This window comes from Phyllopteryx taeniolatus, chromosome 4 (genome assembly GCF_024500385.1).
Source record: "Phyllopteryx taeniolatus isolate TA_2022b chromosome 4, UOR_Ptae_1.2, whole genome shotgun sequence".
NCBI lineage: Eukaryota > Metazoa > Chordata > Actinopteri > Syngnathiformes > Syngnathidae > Phyllopteryx > Phyllopteryx taeniolatus.
In genome coordinates this window covers 30,783,079-30,805,574 of record NC_084505.1, presented here as the reverse complement: position 1 = coordinate 30,805,574, position 22,496 = coordinate 30,783,079, and the positions used below count along the sequence as shown (strand labels likewise).

General features: G+C 42.8%; 1 protein-coding gene across 7 annotated transcripts in view; it reads left to right on the top strand.

The window, feature by feature from the left end:
* Positions 1–22,496, top strand: part of septin9b (septin 9b) — a 72,412-nt gene that overhangs the window by 26,765 nt on the left and 23,151 nt on the right. For 4 of the 7 annotated variants that reach the window (XM_061771604.1, XM_061771603.1, XM_061771602.1 and 1 more), the window contains exon 2: positions 6,434–7,108. The exons of 1 other annotated variant lie outside the window; for it this stretch is intronic. In XM_061771604.1, coding sequence (XP_061627588.1) covers positions 6,434–7,108 — 675 coding nt within the window. Of the gene's footprint in view, positions 1–6,433; positions 7,109–15,151; positions 15,306–19,293; positions 19,451–22,496 lie in introns of those variants that run through there. 2 more of the 7 variants (XM_061771605.1, XM_061771608.1) reach the window with 2 other exon arrangements.

Sequence of the window (22,496 nt, the reverse complement as noted above, 5' to 3'; positions counted from 1 at the left end):
GGGACTTGACCCAAGATCTGCACGCAACTTACCACACGTGTCCTCCATCTTCGTGCAGAACATGCCCAGAATTCCTTTCTGGGTGTCAACTGAAATGGACAAATGTTTTCGTGTGGCTTCTCAGCATTCGTTCTCCTCAACATCATCAGTGCGTAGTTTGCGCGGGAATGTGTGTTTGATGGTATAGCGTCAAGGATTCGTCTGACAAAGGGAAATACCTTCGATGGCCTGCCCTTGGCTTGTCAAATACTGTTTGTTTTTGATGGTTTTCACCACATTTGCCCACTCTTTTGGGCATAAACTCACTGTATACAAGTAGTTAGGGAATGATCGTATTCATCGCCTGATATCTCGAGTTACGGTTGGTCCGAAGCAATGTTCACCTCAACTAAAACACTTTCTTTTCCAACTTTTACATTGTTTCTTTCTTGTGATTTTTATCCGGCCAAATAATAATTTGCCTTTTTGAGTGCTTTCCAATACTCCAAAATCATTCTTCCAGGTCAAAATTAGCTCAGTAGTGCCTCCTGGAATTTTTGGCACATTAAATTTCACTTCTGTTAAAATTTGGTAGGCATGTCTTTCACGGTAGGGCGGACCAAAATGTCTAAGAAAAAAACAAACCCCAAAAACATCCATCCATCCCTTTTCTGTCGTGCTTATCCTCATAAGGATCTTGGGTGAGTTGGAGCCAATCCCAGCATTCAAAGTCTATATACTCTCAGGGGCACATATAACTTGCACCAAGGGGGGTGCGAGGGCCCCTTCATTGATGCTTACAGGTGCAATATAACAGTGATTCCACTCTCAGTCGCCAATATTACTGCTGCCAAGAACAAAGAAGGAGGTAGGAGTTATGGAGTGCAAGCTAATGCTGCTGAAAGGTTGCCTTGAATACAAACAAATGGCAACTCCAAAAATGAGGAGAAATACAGTAGAACTGTGACGCAATGAGGCTGCTGAAAGAAGGAAGTAAAAGATGGGAGTCTCTGTGGAAAATCGCAGCTGTTAGTTGCAACTGAACGTGGCACATATACGTAGTACTTTATTGAACCACAACCCACATGGCGCTATTGTTAAGGAAGAAGCGCATTACCCTGGCTGCTGTAGTTATGGATATTGTAATAATACAACGGGAGGAAATAGGTGAGACTGGAGTTGTTTTCGAAGTTGTTGTGTATGGTAGCCCCCATTGACTACACTCATGTATTTGACTCTCCATGCTTTGCTTTTTCGCAACATCTACATATGAAATTATAAATACAGTCGAACAATATAAACGGGTCGGGACGTCCTAAAGAGGACAAGATGACACCGATGATAAAGGAGCGGTCTCCCCTAACACCTGGGGCGTATTACGACAAATAACCGTGAAGTATGGTGAAAGCACAGCTCCCTCCATCTTTGTTTTGGCAGCACCACTAAACCGTAGCATAACTGTCTGTGCCGCGTTATTCGCCCACACGGTAAACTGGTGAGAGGTAGTCCAACGCCGTGTTGTTAATGAGCTTCCTCCGAGAACCGCACCGTTCCATTCCAGCTCATAGTCTGGGAATGTCGTTTCGCTGGGAACAATACTCTTTCATCTGATCTGTCATTCCCACACTTGTGTACTGGATTTGTAATATTCATGCTCGCATGATTGGAAACCTATTTCCATGTTTATCTAGGTGACCGCATCGAAAAACCCTTGGGGGAAACATACTGCCGGATTTGAATGATTGCCTTGGAGATGCTCTTCGTGCTTTTTTCCATTTGCCTATATTCCCAAACATGAAAGCGTGCACAGCTTCCAGTCCACATCTTCTCCTAAATCATGTGCACTTCACTGCACACTCTCTAAATACAAAGTCAAGCACTCAAGTCCTGCGCTTTAGTCTCGAGCCTGAGGCCGTATAATCACAACGTAACCAAGAACACAAATACTCATCGGAACAGGCCACTCAGTTCAGCTGCTTTTCCGTGACAAATCATGTGAAAATACATCCCGATACCGCTCCTATTATCAGCGCAACTCCTAGAGATGAAGTTTAAAAATAATAATAATTAAATAAATTCACAATTTTAGTAAGGCTTTCAAATGATCTTAAATTCTTGCCATTAAAGTGTCTGAAACCTTCCCGCTGCTTGTATAATCTCCAGCCTAATGTTGGCAGACAAACACATACTTTGGCCGGATTTAAAAGTAGCCACAACCTTGGACGGGATTCCTCTTCAACATTGGGAAAATACAAGGAAAGCCAGGGTGAGAAGGACACGGGCGAGGGGAATTAGCACAGTTCTTGAACAAATATCCACTTGAAGGCGTTCAAATCTGTTTTACGGCGCTGGAGTGGATGACAAACTGAGAGAGGTTCATTACGCAAATGAGAGAAAGAAAAGGTTGCTTTTAACGTATTGCTAACACGTAAATGTTTTGTGTAAATATTAACTCTACTCAACTCAAGACTATATTGGTGTATATTTTGATTGAAATAAGACCAAGTACCTACAACCCCCATTCCAATGAAGTTGGGACGTTGTGTTAAACATATAAATAAAAACAGAATACAATGATTTGCAAATCATGTTCGACCTATATTTAATTGAATACACTACAAAGTCAAGATATTTAATGTTCAAACTGATCAACTTTATTTTGTTGAGCAAATAATCATTCACTTAGAATTTTATGGCTGCAACACATTCCACAAAAGCTGGGACAGGTGGCAAAAAAGAATCCCACAGGTGAATGGGCTAATTAGGAACAGGTGGGTGCCATGATTGGGTATATAAGGAGCTTCCCTGAATTGCTCAGTCATTCACAAGCAAAGATGGGGCGAGGTTCACCTCTTTGTGAACAAGTGCGTGAGAAAATAGTCCCAACAGTTTAAGGACAATGTTCCTCCGCACAATTGCAAGGAATTTGGGGATTTCATCATCTACGGTCCATAATATCATCAAAAGGTTCAGAGAATCTGGAGAAATCACTGCATGTAAGCGACAAGGCCGAAAACCAACATTGAATACCCGTGACCTTCGATACCTCAGACGGCACTGCATCAAAAACCGACATCAATGTGTAAAGGATATCACCACATGAGCTCAGGAACACTTCAGAAAACCAATGTCAGTAAATACAGTTTGGCGCTACATCCATAAGTGCAACTTGAAACTCTACTATGCAAAGCAAAAGCCATTTATCAACAACACCCAGAAACGCCGCCGACTTCTCTGGGCCCGAGCTCATCTAAGATGGACTAATGCGAAGTGGAGAAGTGTTCTGTGGTCCGACGAGTCCACATTTCAAATTGTTTTTGGAAATTGTGGCCGTCGTGTCCTCTGGGCCAAAGAGGAAAAGAACCATCCAACCTGTTATGGACGCAAAGTTCAAAAGCCAGCATCTGTGATGCTATGGGGCTGTGTTAGTGCCAATGGCATGGGTAACTTACATATCTGTGAAGGCACCATTAATGCTGAAAGATATATACAGGCTTTGGAGAAACATGTGCTGCCATCCAAGCAACGTCTTTTTCATGGACACCCCTGCTTATTTCAGCAAGACAATGTCAAACCACATTCTGCACGTGTTACAACAGCGTGGCTTCATAGTAAAAGAGTGCGGGTACTGGACTGGCCTGCCTGCAGTCCAGACCTGTCTCCCATTGAAAATGTGTGGCGCATTATCCATCCATCCATTTTCTGAGTCGCTTCTCCTCACTAGGGTCGCGGGCGTGCTGGAGCCTATCCCAGCTGTCATCGGGCAGGAGACCCCGGACTGTTGAACAGCTGAAGCTGTACATCGAGCAAGAATGGGAAAGAATTCCACCTACAAAGCTTCAACAATTAGTGTCCTCAGTTCCCAAACGTTTATTGAATGTTGTTAAAAGAAAAGGTGATGTAACACAGTGGTAAACATGACCAGCTTTTTTGGAACGTGTTGCAGCCATAAAATTCTAAGTTCATTATTATTTGCTAAAAACAATAAAGTTGATCAGTTTGATCATTAAATATCTTGTCTTTGTAGTGTATTCAATTAAATAAAGGTTGAACATGATTTGAAAATTACTGTATTCTGTTTTTATTGATGTTTAACACAACGTTCCAACTTCATTGGAATTGGGGTTGTAATTGACTTGTTTTACATCAGCATTAGTGCTAACATTGCTTGTTCAAAAAAAAAGTCATTGTCATGTAGCATACCAAATAAAGACAGTTACTTCAAGACAATGTATTGTAACAGCAAATGTCACCTTTTATTTACAGTGTGACAGGGCTATAGCCAATATGTTTTCATTCAAATTAAGGTGTGTGTTAGCATGGTGTATGGTTGTGTTAGCAATTAGTACTAGTTTTGATTTCATTTCTAGATCTGTGTACAGGTTTTACAAGCTTTGTACCTTCCTTAATTATTATACTCAGTTGAAGACACAATGTTGTAAAAGCCAAATAGCACCTAAGATTGACCGTATAACAGTGGAATCAATTTGTTTACATTCAGGTGTAGGTGACTGTTAGAATTTAAGTATTAGCGTTTATGCTAATGGTGTGTGTTGGGTAACTGTTGTGTTCATATTGTAAATATGTTGATGATACCGTATTTAATTGAAGACAATATTCTAACAGATTGACACCTAAGATTCCCCGTGTCACAGTAAAATAATTTATTTTTCACTCATATTTAGGAGACTAGTGTGTTAGCATTTTAGCACTAGCGTTGATGCTAAAGGTACTTTTAATTAGTGATGTGCAATGGCCTTACAAACCTTGCTACTGGATCAGTCAGTGTTTATTAGAAAATATCATGTCATAACAGATTGTTTTTGATAGTGTAGCTGTGCCTGCACAAGTACATTACTGTATAAATCTATTTATTCATTTAGTGGGAGTGTCCTTGATTTGTCCTCTTGTTTTTGTCAGAGGGTGAATTGTATCAAACGTCCACCAAGTTCGAATGAGGCGTCTCAAAGCAGTAAATTAGATTAGTGGGTAACGTTGCGCAGAGGGCGTAGCACAAGGCGTAAGTTCCTCTCCATTTTGGGTGTAACATGAGTGAGTCCGTCTCATTTCATAGGACGACACGCACGCACGCACAGAAGCACCATGGGGCACAAACTGATAAAATAATCAACATTTTGGGTGGGAGCTGTTTTTAAGGGAAACGACTTAAGTAGCTTGTGTGTCATTATGTTACCAGCTCATGGGCACTGGCATGGCACATCATTCATTCTCAGCGAGTGCACTCGACCCAAGGGGAGAGTCGCATCATTCCTCACTATCATCATCTTATACAGCGCATCTATTTGCTCCTGTCACAACTAACCTCGAGGAAGGATGCGCGATCGTGTTGCTCATAAATTCTGGGCAAGTGAGCAATTCTTGGCCCATTGTGTGCAAACACAAAATGCCTCAAATGCTCTTGCATAAAACTCCATACTTTATAATGCCTTACACTAGATGTAGCATTGAGGTCGTGACAAAACAACTCTACAATTTTCCTGAAACAAAGTGCTGTGGGTGATGGGAGACATCCCGCCATAGAACTTTGAAAATTGGCCTTGGTATGAACTTTTTAATGAGTTAGTTTTATAACCTCATGTTGTGCTTGTTCCTGATAATACACTATGATTTTATAGACTGCATAAACTAGTGCCATTACATACTAAAGTGGTACCTCAAGGGTCAAGCAAAAGCCACTTTGTGATTCTAATCAAATTTGGATTTGGCTGACTTTCAAGACAAAATCTCTAACAAACAGATGCCATCATAAGACCTGTATACAGGTCATGTTTCAAGTAACATTTTGACATTGTTAAATGTCATAAAATCAGATTGAATTTAATTGAATAAGTAGAGCATCGATAAGTTAAAAACAATATAACGCAAGGCCAAAATGAAATTGACCACTCATGTAATGTAAAACGTTGAAACAAAATGCTACCTTCTGATGACATGCGACAAGCATATGGCAACAAGCCAGCGTGAGAGGAAAACATAGCAATCGATCTCTTTACCGTGACCGTTCGTGTCAAGCAACACAAACAGATGGACTCAAATCCAGAAAAACAGTCGCAGAGATCCAAACTGAAGTCCTCTGTTCACAAAAAGCTTGTCGATATCAGTTGAGAGTCTTCATCTCATCTTCTCCACACGTATTGGTTTTCTCGGGGTACTCTGGCTTCCTACCACGTTCCAAGAACATGCATGTTAGGTTAATTGAAGATGCGAAATTGTCCACAGGTGTGAATGTAGAAGTGAATAGTTTGTCTATATCTGCCCTGCGATTGAACACCCCTCTCAACCAAAGTCAACTGCGATAGGCTCCGATTCGTCTGGGACCTGACGAAGTAAGCGCTACAGAAAACGGATGAATGGATTTCCGTGTGTTTGAATTCTAATGTATCACTTTATATGTGTGAGTTATGCATCTTCTTTGTTTGTCCTTCACCCACAGCTCTGAAGAGGTCCTTCGAGGTAGAGGATGTTGACACTTCAGCTCACTCTTCTCCTGGCTCTCGACGCACAACCAACTCCCCCCACCGCAACGCCATGTCTCCCACCAGCATCTACTACCGCGACCTGGGCACCGCCGCCTCTGTTACCAACAACAACAACCTCAACTACACCCAACCTCGCTCCATCATGGGCGGAGGAGGCTCCAAGACCCCCGAGCCCGTGTCGCGCCGCTCAGAGCTGTCCATCGATATCTGCTCTGCGCCCAGCAAGCAGGTGGACGCCACAAGCCCCGCCTCCGTGCGCTTCGCAACCAACAGCGCCCTGAAACGCCCCGAGGTCCTCGGCCACTCCAGGACTCCAGAAATGAGCCACAAGAGGGAGGTCACGTTTGCCAAGACGGACTCCCCGGGGACGCGCCGCAATGAAGGCAGCAGTAACGCCAACGGGACCGGCCGCACCCCAGAACAAAGTCACACCCGCAAGTTTGAGCCTCCGAGCCCCGGGGACATCCGCAAACCCGAAATCAGTATCACAAGAGCTCCGGTGGAGAACAACGGCCACCACCCGCCAGTGCACCACCCGCACCATCCTAATCCCCATCACAACACTGTCGTCACCACCTTCCGATGCTCCTCACCAAACCACGCTGGACGTAAATCCCCCAACCCTGACCGTAAGTCCTGCGGTGCTTGACCATAATATTTTACCCAAAATGCATTGTTCTTTTCCCATAACAACACATAGATTCTTTAGCCTTTTGGGATGTACGTACATTTAATATAGACTACTCACAAAATGTTAATGATATCCGGCTTTCAGGTGAAATTTCAGCATGAACTGAAAATTCTCTATAGCCTTTAAAGATAAACTCAATTTGACCTTCTCTAAACTTCTGAACACATATCATAACAAGTGTTCAGTGTTTCAGTTAAGTATGCCTGTAAAGGTAGAGCATCTCAGGTTCATTTTGATGAGTAGTGTACAGATGAAGCAACTCCATGCAATTGCAAAAAATGCCGTCTTTCTTGAAGAATACAAAATGTCGCTCAATGCTGTTCTTGGACGTGTTGTTCTGCTCGCTTACTTTTACCACGACGTGCTCTGGTTACAATCACAATTGTGCCAGATAAGACCAAGACTTACGAGAGCCTCTTCAGAGTCACATGGAAGCTGACTGTGGGTGAAAGGCAAATTGAATAATTTTTTCCATCCCTAATAGTCGTGTTTCCACCACTTTGGCTCCCTGCCGTGATTTGTAAATAGTTGGACATCGTAGCGCTGCAACGAAGTGAAGCCTGCCAATAAATTCAACCACCAACACAACGTGGCCAATCAAGGGACTGCGGTGCAGTTTGTCTCGCTGCACCCTTCCACTATTGTACCACACCATTACCACGCAAACGCAAGGTTTTACAGTGGAAAAGCCAAAAAATGCTTTTCAACCTGAAAGAACTCTAAAGTGGCAGCGTGAGGGCTCTGTTGGTGACTTCTTCCAGTGGAACTTTTTCTGTTCAAGACTGTTGGCTGAAGCTGGAAATATTACCAAACCATGAAAATATTGAAGAAAATGATATACCAAGGACTTTTTTTCCCCCAGAAGGTCATAGTCGAGGTCATATTGTATAGTAGAGGTGCTGTTCCATCGCCTTCATCCCGTTATGCAAGTTGATTATAACTGCAAAAAAGTGACAATGAAAAAAGTAGTAGTAGAAATGAATCATGCAGTCGGAAGTTGAGTAGAAGTTGTAGCTTTTCATCATGGGCGATAGGAAAGTTTGAATCCCACTGGATAACAACAGTATCACATTTTCCATGTGGATTCCTTCAGTTTTTTACTTGCATTTTCACTTCTTCTTGCTTCTTTTCCACTCACTCTCTCTCGTCACATCAGCACAATCAGCCTCACATTTCTGACCAGAAAAGCCAGTAACAAAGTACGTTAAATGTGATGCCTGCTTATCCCTCAGCGACACAAGCAAGCAAGTCTTTTTTATTTTTTTATTTTTTTCCTCGCAGGCCTGTCTGACATTTATGGTAATCCATGAACTATTAGGATATGTTATGAAAGCTTAACCTTGGCCATTAGTATTAGTTACACTTGAAAATGCTGTCGTAAGGGGTTGATAAATGCTGGTGTTGTCATCCTACTATTAGCTGCGCTGCCAAGTATTTTATAATAAGCTGTTGCTTTATGTTGAGCATGACGATGGCGGTCGTTTGCCTGCTTATTCCCATTATTCAAGAAGAGGAGTTGTGTAACAAGGATGTGAAAAAGGCCCTACAATAACCAGAATGCAGCAGGCCCGTTGCCTTCCAACGTCGCTTCCAGGCTTTGCCATTGTCATTAGTAACTGTTGCTATTGACATGACAAAATGACACATGTTGTTTATTTGAATATAATATCCTCAGTATAAAGACACATATCTGTTTGAACCATGTCTTGCTTTAATTTTAAAAGCTCTTCTGGTTGGTTTTAGTGGTTTTAGGTTGTTAAAAGATGCCTCGATACCGCTTTCCAAAGTCAGATGCTGACACCGCAAACATCAGTCTGTGCTGTCAGTGATACCATTTGCTTCAGCAAAGCCTTTATTTATCTGGATTCACTTAGCTTAGCCCAGACATTTAAAGAACACCGTCCTCTTACTCTGAAACAGAAGTTTGACTCCCCAAAATGAGGAACTAGATCGCCCACAATATGACTCAACCATGCAACGTTGCTACTTCTTCTTTGGACAAACTTTAAAGGATCTCGAGCAGTGGTTCTTAACCTGGGTTCGATCGAACCCCAGGGGTTCGGTGAGGCAGTCGCTTGGGTTCAACGGAGGACGCGACACACATCGTGCGTGCATGCGTGCATGTATCAGTAAAAGCCTTTTTCATGCCGTTCCAAACGCAACGCTGGACGTTTACCACGGCGGCGCTGCGCCTCAAGCTGAAATGCTTTGTTCTTTTTTAAAACTATCTTTTTTTATCAACTTTTCAACGATACACTTGAGTTGATAGCGTTGCTGTGGCGTCAGAATCATTGTCCACTAGTTTGCTATTGAAAGAAGACAACATGACTGTCATCTATGGGGACTTGCAACCAGACGTACGAACACTCACCCTCCACATGAAAATAAATATTTAAAACAAAACCATGACACACCTCTCATATAAAACGTTAGGGGTTCTTCTCAAAGATTTATTTGTGAGGTCAACTTGCAATCAGTCGTATTACCCATAATAGTAAACATTTTGGCCTGAAGCAGGTCATGAATCCGCCACCTTTTGGTCGCCAGGACAAATCCTGACATCCTTTCACACTTACTTACTTCACCCCCATTTTTTCCCCTCCTGTTGCCTTCAAATACCCCCTACTGTGGGACAAGAAGGGATTACAGAGGAACATCCAAAGTCATATAACCTAAAGATTGTACAATTTGGAGTTCAAGCAAAAGGTTCTTGGTAAAATATACCTCAATAGAGTCAAACATCAGTTACAGTTCAATCTATAGTCATGTGTAAAGTGAAAAAAAAATATCAAAGCATCTAAAAAAAAAAAGAGTGCTTTGCTTTTTCTTTGCCTTTTTTTTGAGAGATAGTCATACCCTCATTAATTCCCACTCTACCTATAAAACAGCACTATGGGACAGTACAGCTGGCATGGGATGAACGGATTGAAGGTTTGGTACCTGTCAACTATCCAACGCATGAATGCAAAAGCGATGCAAGATTTTTCTTACATACTGTTTATCTTTCTTCTATTAGGTTACCTCCTCTTCTGACCATTTAACCGGGCCGAGAGGAAATGACGGAATGTGTCCCTGACACACACACACACACGCACACACACACACACACACGCGCGCTTCCTTCCTTCCGGGTTACGTCAACCTGATTGTTTCCCCGCCCGCGGGAGCACTTCCCCTCGCTCTCTCGGGGGTCATGTGATCCAAGTTAGTCAGCTTCCGACCGCGATCCCGTCGGAGCGTCACAAAAGGAACGCCGCAAAGTGTGTGTCAAAGGTCAACATGAAAAGTTCCAAATGTTCCATCATAGGGATTCACGGGATAGATTTTGACACGCATCTTTGACAATACATGTCGCTTGTCATCAGTCATCCAGTGCGCTTCATGATCACGATGGGAATAATGTCACAAATTGAACAAATGGCTTCGTCTCCTTTAAGACCAAGGCAATCAAGTGTTTTGCCAGATTTTGTGTGTAATTGAAATGAAAGTCTTGTAATTAGTAGATAATGACATATTTCGGGTTGAACTTAAATTTGTAAAAATAACATTGTAAACATGACCCCCTAAAACCATACACACTTTAATATATAAAATTTAAAAAAATACAGTGGAGTACAGTTTTTTTTTAAACACCCCCCCCGCGCCCCCCCCCCCCCCCCCAAGAGAAAATTCTTGAATAGGCGGGAAGAAACCACCAATAAGTGTTTCATAATTAGTACCCTCCGAAAAAAGAAAAATGCCCCCCTAAAAATGTGTAAAAACTACATTTAATCTGGTTTATAAGGACACCTGAAAATATACACATTATCTCGTGCTTCATTTAGTTCCCAAATTGAGGAGTCGTCGTGACGGCAACAAGTGGAGCCATTTGTCTCCTCTTTGCTTTGACCTTTTGAAAGTGAGGAGGTGATTAGTTTCTGCCTGCCCGAAGGTCACGAAAGGGCACCTGTGCGTGGGCACACACACGCACACACACACACACATGCACGAGTGTGCAGAGTGGAGGTCACAGTGGTCTATAATTACTCGACTTGTTCCCATCCAGTGAGCACAACAATAGCTTAGCTTTAGCTTTATTTATCTTTTTTAACTAACCTTTGTGTGCAATACATTTTGATTAAATCATTATTTAAGTACAGTTTTATATTTTCTCAGAAGTTAATGTTAAATCGGTGCATGGCACAGTGGCTAAAAAATAAAATGAATACTTTTTAGAACTAAAACTTCTGTCTCGTTTTTGATAAATACTTGGGCCTACCACGCTGTACTTTATTTTAATATTGGTCTCGATGGTGTTACTTGGTGTAAAAAGTTTGAGAAACTGCCTTTAGAAGAAACCTTTTAGCAGCATTTGTGTGAAAGCTGTTTGTTGAACAACTGCTTTTTGTTTTGATTTTTGAAACACGTCTCCTTGCCGCTGCTCCTCTTGGAGTGTGGCCAAAAAAGCCAAAGAAAAGCGAAATCCACAGCTTAACCCTCCGCTGAGGTTTCATGCGACGTCTTGAAGCGACGTTAGCGACCAAAGTCAGATTTCGAACTGTACGACCCAAGGGACATTCGCCTCCGGAGGTTCCACTGTTGTGGTGGACTTTCTTGCTACGGTCTGCTGGACTGTATTAACCAGTATCATAGTCATCCATTCTTTCTGTCAGAATTATGAGGTAATTAGAAGATCATCGGACATGACGTTAAGTTAACAATTACTTAACGACGGAAGCCACGGCTTTTATAACTCACTATAAGGGAACACTATAGCTAACACGAAAGGACCTATCATGTCTGTTTACCAAACAAACAGAAGCTGTTGTGGAGGTCTGTTGCTTTACAAGTCATCTTTTGAATGGATGAATTAAGATTGAAGGTGATGGATGGTGACATTTTTTGGGCTCGGCTGCCTAATTCAAATAAAATAAACAAACAGTCAGCAAGCAGATAGTTAACATGTGCCTTTCGAGGTCAAACGTGTCCTGCAGATTGTAACAAGTGGAGAGCTGTCATCTGGCAAGTGTGCTTTCCAAACTCGCCACCAGGGGGCGGTGTGACACAGGTGAAACCGGCCAACCGGCATGCATCGCATGCAACTTTCAGTTCATGTGTCATAGAAGTGATTTGCACTCATTTCAGCCTGAAGGCAAACATATACATATTCAATTGTATCCTTATTAGGGATGTTATATGATATATTATGAGAAGACTTTATACGTAAATAAATATATTGCTTAGATAAAGAGAGGCTCACACAAACACACACGCACGCACATATACATTCAGGGTTTAGTCCAGATGAGGCGTTCGGAAGTTGAAGTTTACGTTGAGCATCTGGGGGATGTCAAAGGTTAAAGAAGTTTCCCACCACTGCTGCACGACCTTTGTCCTTTTTAGACATTTAGCCAAATCCCAGAACCGCCATTAAATCCCCAACCTACCAAACACCCCCACGTTCCCCCACAGTCCTACTTTCTTTCGCTTTCTCCCGCCTGCACACATTTAGCATGCACAAAGTCACATTTGTTGTCCTAGCAGCTGAAAATGCCACCATTTTGTCAATCAACAAGCTTGCATTTACTCTCACTTGATACAATCTTTCTTTAGCCATCAGGAAAACGAAAGAAGATAACAAATGGGCATTTCCATGTCATAATGAAATTGGGATGTGCGCAAAGTAGAAAGTTGATAGTTCACGTGTGGTCAGACCCTCTCCGCTAATGATGTTTGGCCCTATAGAGGACATGCCGGAGACACAATAATTGTGTGTGTGTGTGTGTTTTGCGGACAGGCAGGCAGATGGTCAGTTGCACCGCTGTTCGGCCATCTGCTGACTTGTGCCTACATGAAGGGGCAGCAGGGGGATTCATGTGTGCGTGTGCGTGCGTGCGTGTCTCTGTGTCTACATGTGAAGTGAACATATGCTAAAATACCCAAATGAGTTTTGTGTCTCCATTATTCGTGTATTTGCACCAGCTCCATTTAGATCGGAGTGAAACCTCCAAAGTTTGACTCACTCTTTGAAGATGAATAGTGTACATGATTTCAGGGCATAAAAAAAAAAATTCTTTAGTCATTTTCATGCTCGTCATCAGCCGTTTTTGCTTTCGGCCATGACGTATATGTGAATTATATTTATTTAATTGTCCTGTACTGTACAAAGAAGACAGAGCCTTTCCTTTGTTACAATAAGTTCAATTTGTTGGTTATTATTCTCTTCCTCTTTGACATCACTCGTTTGTTGTTGACATCACTCACAAGAACACAGCACATATACAACATCGTGTTCAATGAATATCTCTTCGACAGTTTCATCTCTGTCAACCAAGACTTTCTTTTGTTTGGGACCTTGTTAGATTGCGCAGGTGCACCTAATAGTGTGATCGTGATGACGTCCTCGTCCACTGACTGAGCTGTGATAAATGTTTCCACACACATAAAGAAAAAACCCACACACTCACAAACCCTATAAATAAATCTATATACTGTATTGTGCATTTCACACCACATTTCCGAAGCAGACGTTTAGCCTCGCCAAAGAAGTGAACTACATAGTTGTTGCCAATAAAAAAAAAATAGTAATAATAAATTGTGTGCCCCATAGGAAGTCCTGACTGTAAAGGAATAATAATATAAATCCATAATTCTCATGTTGCCTTTCACTGACAAAATCAATCAATCAAGTCTTAACATTGCATCAGTTGGCTGAAACTCACTTTTCTGCTAGTTTTGTTGCCCGGAGGTCCGAGAGTTACATCACACGGCAGGATGGAGATAACATCGTTCGGGAGGAAAGAAGCCCGGACACGTTACAACCGAGCAGCGTAGTTCAGCGCAGCTCGAAATCTTACAATTGGGAACTGTATGGAATGCATTTCTACGACGCGGCGCATCGGTGAGAAGGTCATAGCGTGGTCGGTTACGATAACAGTGTGACATCCTAGCAACGGAATATAGTGTTGCCTGCCTTTGAATGTAACAACTGCAAAGATGAGAGTAGTAAACATCAATGGCAGACATCCAGAAGCTAAAAGTACACAAGAGTGAGGACTGTTTGTTAACCAATCGCAGCAGTGTGTCCAGCTATCTGTGGGGGACCGTAACATTGCAGTTCGCACCGGAGGGTATCAAAATCTGAATTCTTCGGATTACTTCCATTCAAACTAGATTTGAGCCCGGGTTTAGTGAGTTTAAGCCTGTCCAACAACAAAGAGAAAGGCTCTGTTCCAGTCATAAAAAAGGTTTCACCTTTCCCAAGCGTCCTTCCAACTGGACACAGCACAGATCCCACTGCTGACACGATAAGCCACTGAACTCCGGGTCTACGGGATTGAAAAACTGTACACACTGAACATGACACCGACAAGCGAGGCTCTTCGGCACGGTAGCCAGAACGTGCGCGCGGTTGTAGTCATTGCGCACACTCTGTCAGGTAACCTTCCCTCTTCCAGAAGGGGCCCTCATTTACCACACAGGTGCCCCACTCCGCCTCGCCTATCTGCAGGATCACTCAAGCATGGTCTATATTCCCTTCCAATTGCACATCTGCAACTATATGCCAGGTTATTAGGTTGAAAATCCGACACTGAACTCGACATGGAAGAGCCATACGCTTTGGCAAGGCTCCAAAACCACGTACGCGACCGCAGTGACGGCATGCGCCTTCAAATACCCTTCGCAACCCAACTAAACTGAATTGTACAACTTGTCGAGGAGTTGTTCTGGGTTAGCCAAAGGAATATGATCGGTAAGATCATCTTTGTCTTTGGTTATGGAAGATTTGGAGAATCAGAACTGGGTCACTGGGGATGGGCCTTAAGACATGCAGACTTCCGCTTCTCTGTTGTCCGTCGCAACTAACCCTCCACTAATCCAGGAAGGGGCCACGGATTCCCCAGAAGGCCGATCCCCTGGAGTCGCCATATTTACTCTTCATCAGGGAAGGACTTCACTGCGGAACATCAGAAGTAGCGAGGACACGGTGGCGTATGCGCGGCACTGTCAGTTCAGTCAGCAGCTGCCGTGGCGACATCGGGAGGTATTATCAAATTTGTGACTTTTGTCAAAAGGAAGTGGAGCCGCAATGGGGACAGTGGAGATGGCTTCATCTTGCAGCGAGACACACAACAACCATGAAATAGAAACCCTGTGTGAGTACCTGTTTTTGAGAAAGCGCATGATGTTTTTTTTTTTGGGAGGGGGGGGGGCTGAGGCAAGTATGCTCATGTGGCATAGATACCTACTCTCTCACTTTGTGTCTTGGTATGGCCTTGGCACTCCCTCTCAGTATGCAAGACAGTCCAGCTGGGACAGCGTTGGTGGGTTTCAGTGGACATGAGGAGACACAGAGGGCGTACATTAAAAACAAACAGTCGGGCCACATAGCCTGCCTGCTTTATCCTCTTTGAGGTCAACGTTGCAAAAAAAATTTGAATTTTTCTCTTAGCGCAGCAAAATAAAGTGAGACAGCAGCAGTACTAATGCCTGAGTTGTTGTAACCTTGGGCCACACTTTTGGCCTGTTCAGCTTCCATTGCCACTCGTTGCGAAGGGTCTACCAAAACTAGAAATGCAAGCTCGTAGACCCCCATCGCGTATCCCAACATTCTTTGTTGGCAAGTTCCATTGTGTGGCAGTACTATGCTGTCATGTTAGTTACATAACTGAACTGACATTGCGGAAACACAAGTCAAGGACAAGATGAATCATTCCGAACCGGAAGTTTAACAACCAACACCCACTCTGTTGTGTTTAAATGTCACAGCAAAGGGTAGACATGTCTGCCTCACAGTTCATAAATTCTTGGTTAGAATCTCGGCCTTCCCGTGTGGAGTTTGCATGTTCGCCCCGTGCTTGCGGCCTCATCCCACAGTCAAAAAACATGCATGTTAGTTTGATCGAGTGAGAATGGGTTATTTGTGCTTGGCAGCCATGGAAGAATGCGATGAAGCCTCTTTGGGGTGCTGAGAGATGAAGCATCCTCAGTGCTCACACACACACACGCTGTCTCCATTTGCACCACAGGGGAGCACCGCAGCCTCAGTGAAAAAAAAGACAACAGGAAGTCTCTGACAGACGCGGCTATCTTCCCTGGAGATATGCCCGCCGAGCCAGATGTTCCTACTCTTTCCTCCGTCTCAATGTCTGCTCTTCACCCTTCCAACCTTTTCCCAGAGGTCCCGCCTACGTCTCCTTTTTTTTTTTTTTAAACCTTTGACCTCTGATGCAGGAAGTGTTACCGTGTCGGCCGAGTCACCGAGGTGGCTCGTGTTAATCACCTCCATGTGCTCCGCGCTCCGATTGGTTCTCAGCGAGCGGCCAATGGCGGTGCTCCACCGTGGGGCCCCGTGGCATCAAAACGCACATGAGTCTTTCTGCTCGCCAATACGTCTTCAAGCAAGGAGAGAGCAGATGACTTCATTTTCAAAACATTTGACTCCTGCTTGACATTTGTCGATGGAAAACGGAGATCCATCGCTCCTCGCCATCTGCGAGTGCTTTTTCCCCCCCTCACAAGGTTAACCACCGTCCTCGAATTCAAATTCAATTCGCTTTCCATAAATTAGTTCAGCGCTACGCTTTTTAGGCTCTTACCAGGACTAATAAAATCACTCTGACACGTTTGATCTTTAGTTCCCACAAAGAAATAGTAAGGTCAAACACCACTGGTCATGAGTTTCATACTAATAATTGTTTCCTGAGAGCTTCAATGGAAAATATTCCCCTTGATGAAAGCGAGATGTACTGTGGGAATGTGTCATTTGAATGCCACGACTCAAAGGGTTCAGTCTTGTAGGAAATTCAAATCTTCACTTTCTCGGTCGGCACACGTTACGTCCAGAAGTGTTGTGGACATTGGCAGACAGTTCTTATGGCCTTCCCTCACACCGCCGCCATGGGTTTGAAATGATACAATCAACATCCGATAAAGTGTACACTTTCATGTTTCATTCAAGATATTTCACAAAAATATGGCATTCACCATTTAGGGATTACAGCCAGTTTAAGTACTGTACCTCCATTTTCAGGGTTGTAAAAGTCATTGGACTTTTGATATAAGTGCAAATACAACCTCCCTATTTAATACCATTGCAGTCAATGATGCCACCTTTATTTACTGACTGTTTGCAGGTCTGCCTTGCAGCAAATGGGGTCATTATCCATCTGCCCTGTCATAATATCTACTACGAGTAATGACTGAATGTAAGCAGGGAGTATAGCCTTAATGTTAGCGCCTCACACATGTAAACACAGCAGGAAAGGTGTCCCCTAAAACTATAGACCACTGACGTAGGTGATCCGACGGAATGTGAAAATGCTTTTAAGTGAACACAGGCCTCCGCAAAGATAACATTAATGAAATACCCTTTGCGTTGTGGGCTGCTAGTGTGCTGTGTGGATGCGCACGGAAACCACAGCCGAGTGTGAACAAGATTTACTGCAACACTGACAAGAAGGAAGCATTTGTGCTGAATGTTATGAAAACTGCTCTCAATTGTGTATATGCGCTCATGGGTGGAGGAGTGGGGGGGAGCTTAGCCACAGGAACAAAACAATTCAATATCTAACTTATACTGTAATAATGTGTATTGCATTTTTAAATATGTATCTGCCATACAGTAATGTTCGCATTTAGGGTGTGCAAAACCACACAGGAAGTAGATCTGACCAATGGAGATTTAGGGTTTGGAAACACAACTTCATAAATTGTACTCCTGCTGGTTTTGACTCTGAGGTTGTTTTTTTTTCCCTCTGACTTTTTTTCAGTTTCTACATGTTATTCATGTTCACACACACACACACACGCACACACACACACACACACACACACACACACACACACACACGGCCTGCCCGGGGTGAAGGGACTGGATTAAAAGAGACTTGTCTTCATAATAGGTTTGTTCGATTTTTCTGATGGGATGAAGAAAGTATCTACGATGCAGGAAATGATCCACTTTCATTTAATTGCTCCGAAATTTAGGATTTATTTATGGCAAATAATGTATCTTTGTTCGTGTATCTATGCCAGTGATGTATAGTGACAGGCAGAACACTTAACGTGTTAGTCCACATTTTCCTATTCAGACAACAGAATAATTGTGTTCAACTAACAAGGGCCAAATTTCAGACGAAGTAAATGTGTGAGTAAATTGAGAGGGAGATCCACTTTTTGTGACATTTTTGTTTGGTGCCATGCTGTTAGATTTTTTTCCAGTGGGTAGAAGAAAAAAAAAGCTCAAGTACTGAGTAACTGGTGAGTAACTTCTGATGTATTTTATTAATCCTAGCATGAACATCAACTTGACACAAATTTAAACTGGGAATGTCCAAATGCAGATATTGCCCAACAATCTAACTTTAACTGAAAAAATAATGAATTCAGTCTTTATAAAATAACATTAAAAAAAGGGCAATTCTGCCCAAAGAAATTGTGTTCAATTAACTTTTTGTTTACACTCAGGAAACAGCACAATAGGCTCACCAAAGTAGAGATTACATACGGTTGTTTTTTTTCCCCAGGTTTAAAAAAAAAAAAAAAAAAAAAAGAAATCACTCTGAAAACTTTGCCTCTGTGTGAGGCCGCAGAGACGTTGCGTGGCTCAAACGGTGTCAAACGTCACGAGCAGTTCCACTGGATTGGGGAAGCGGAGTCACGTGACTGCGCCCGAGGCAGAGTTCTACCTGACAAAGCAAAACCGAGAAATTGCACAAGCAATAATACCAAGCGAGCGGAATACAGCTCAATGTGGCGGAGCAAAAGTACCGTTTCTTCTTAACGAAAATATTTCATGAAAAACTATCTTGCATTAAAAGTACTCTGAGAAGTACACTACTGTTCTGGAGTAAATGTAGCGTGTTCCCCGCCACCCCAAATATGTGCCTTGGCTCAATGAAGGTCCTTGTCCGCGCGTTCTTCTTGTGTTGACCTCTCAACAATGGACGGTGCCGTGCACACAGGTTGGAGGTAAAGAGCAGATGAGCGCACAAGTAAAGACAAGTCAAAGGAGAAATCAACTGTTGTCCTGTGTGAACATGCACACACTCTTGCTGTTCTGTCTCGTGATTAATGTAAAGCACACACATCCACAATGTTCCCCATTCACTTTCTCTGAATGAAGGGAGGGAAGCTTTCCCCGCCACCACTTGGGATGGCGGTCACATGACCCCGCATTGGGGGGGCGGGGCTTGAAGCTGCAGCAGTGCAGTGTCACCAGCTGGAGCTTGTGCACGTTGAGGAGTGTGCGAGAGAGGAAGAGCAGGAAAGAGGAGAAGAAGAAGCAGAGGAGGGTTGGGTGAGTCGAAGCCGTTTGTGTGCTTGTTCGTCTTTAAAGCCCGGGGAGCGATTTCTTTGAATGGGAGGGAGGAGGAGAGAAAAGCGGAGTGTAAAGTTGATTGGAGCTTTGAGGTGTTCCAGTGGGCTTGTCAGGTGTCCCCTGTGCTGGTCAAGTTGAGCTTGTGTTTGGCAGGAGATCAGTAAAAAGAAAAGGCTCATGTTTAGCCTTTGCTATCCATCCCATTCTGTGTGTGAGAGAGCTTTTTTGTTGTTTTGTTTTGTTTTTGAGTGGGTCATATCTAGCAGTACTCCCCCACACACTCTCCAGCCCATCTACCCACCCCCCTCCTTAGCCCTACCTCCCATTGTGTCGTGCATATGCATGGGTAATCAACGTGCTTCACTGTGTGTGTGGGGGTGGAGGTTACTTCTTATGGGCTCCACAGTTGTGCTGTAGAACAAAGTTTGAGACCCTAAAGTGATGGAGCCACGTTCAAAAAGTAGTTTTTCTTGCTCTGGATGTTGCTGGCAAAGGTTCAGGAAGAGTTGACTGGTTCAAACTGTGTTGCACAGCAGGAACCCCTCACACTTCGGTTGCTCGGTTCAAACGGAACCACATTAGGTTCCCAGTCGTCTTTAATGCGTCCGTAGTTTGGTGTTGCCGAATTCTAACTTGATTTTTACTCATATGTTCAAGCCACAAGTGAATGGCGTGAGCAAGAAACCCTTTCCAAACTCCCAGTATGCAATTAAGACATCACTTGCTTCAATATTTCTGGTTAGCATCAATTGACTCGTTACGGTGTGTCTCAACGGGCGTCAAAGCCACTACTCGGCCTCTGTTTTCATTGTGCTCACTGTTTGAAACAGTTTTTATGGATTGGGTTAAATGACTATTAGAACTCAGTGTCAAAATACACAGCGAGTAAAGACCAAAATAAACACACATGCTAACATTAGCTTACCCTGCAATGTTATGCTCCACATTCTCCATCTTGCTGCAGCAGTACGTTACTTACTACACTCAGTCTCTACAATACAATTTCAGAATTATTGTATGATTTGAGAATACATGGCTAGAAATGACAAAAATAAACACACACGCTAATGTTAGCTTCTCTTGCTGTTAGCACCTCTGTTGATGCGCATTAGTTCCAGACGCTACAGTATTATACAGTACTTAGTCTCAACTTTGCTGCAGTCGTCCGTTTACTTGCTGCCCTCAGTCTCCTGTCGGATTAAGTTGCTTTCCTTACTATGGATACATAAATATACGAGCATCTCGTTCCGACTTTCAATGCGGCATGGATTTCCCATTTTCATGTTGTGCCATCCAAGTTGCTGTTAATGGAAAGAGAAGGAAGTTCCAAGAAGGCGACAAATTACACTGTTGTATATAATTAACCTTTTGTTGCTGTCGTCTTAGTCAGTTGAGTGCTGATGAAAAATAAAAATCTTCCCTGTATGGGGTCCAGAAAGCCTGCTTTAAAGCGTTACTGTAATTTCTTGTGTATAATGCGCACTTTCCCCCCAAAGAAACTGTCAAAAGTCAATAGAGTGCATTATACATGGGTATAGGGGGAAAATGAAAAAGCTTTCACATTTTATAAATGTATGCCGCCACCTAGAGGTTATGAAAAAGGTGTAGCCTGCACTTTCATTCCAATATGACAGGGAGGACGTATGACTGCATATCCTGTATGTACAGTTGTGCTCATAAATTTACATACCCTGGCAGAATTTGTGAAATATTCCTTTTTTTTTTTAAATATGACTGAGGTTTTGTTTAATGATAATGCTTTTCTGAAATGCTTGACAGTTTAATTTGAATCCCATTAAAATAAAATTAAATGTTTCGCCTAGCCCTTCATGTTTTCTTTAAAGAATTGTACCCATCTTACATTTTCTGCCTGGGTAATCAAACATATGAGCACAACTGTGTGTTTTCTCATTTACTAAATAAAAGTAAGGCTGTGAATTTCAAAATAAGAGCAAGTAAATATAAAAGTATTATATGTTCAAATAAAGTGCTTAACTTCAGAATAATTCTTTGAAAAAAATACTTTGTTTTGATCATATGGGTAGAAGCAAAATCACGCATCGTAAAAATGCATTATACATAGCTAGAAGGGTTTTCCAGAATTTTGAGGTCAACTTTGGGGGCGCGCATTATACACAAGAAATTACGGTAGCATATGCTGTACAAAAAAAAAAGTGTCAAGATAGAAACAAAGTGTTCTTCATCTGTTCCTACTCACACTTGGATTGCAGTTGTACAATATTTGGTGGAAATGAGTAATTTGAGATTTTCATCTGGTGTTAACTGCTTTGGCCGGGATACTATATATCGTCTAGTGAAATCCTCTCCACAAGGCCTTAGGCAGTTTTCCCCACACTAAACCTTATGCCCCCCCCCCCTCCCCCCATTCATTATTCAAGGAGCCATAAAAGAAACCGCTTAATCAATGTGGGTGTCCATCCATCCATTTTCTCCAGTGCTTGTCCTCATTATGGGTTTGGGTAACTGGAGCCTCTCCCAGCTGGTTTTGGGAGTGAGGCGGTATGCACCCTGGACAGGTCGCCAGTCAAACGCAGGTCATTGCAAACTACACACTGGAGTCAAGTCGCCCAAGTCGCCAGCCTTGGGACAATCATAGAGCAGGAATTTTGTCTTTCATTTTTTGTTATGGAAATACAAATGATCTGTTCCACTGCTATTATGATCACCATAACACCTGTATGAACTGTATCGGCAATATTTTAAATATTAAAATTAACTGTCCTACAAGTTTCTGAATAAGTTAACTACTAATATTAGCAAAATCTAAACATGATAAAACTTCGCTAGCGTTCTAATGACAAATGATGACTGACTGAGATGCAACGGGTCTTTCCACAGTATGAGAACTTTTAAAGTTCCGATTCGTCTAATGAATGTCAAAACAGGTTGTCCACTAAAAAACGTAAAAATGGCAGCCCTTGCCAGGGCTGGTCCTTCCTTTGCAGTCTGGCCAAAAAGCCGTAGACAAAGCCAACTTCCGTAATCACTTGATGCTCACTAAACT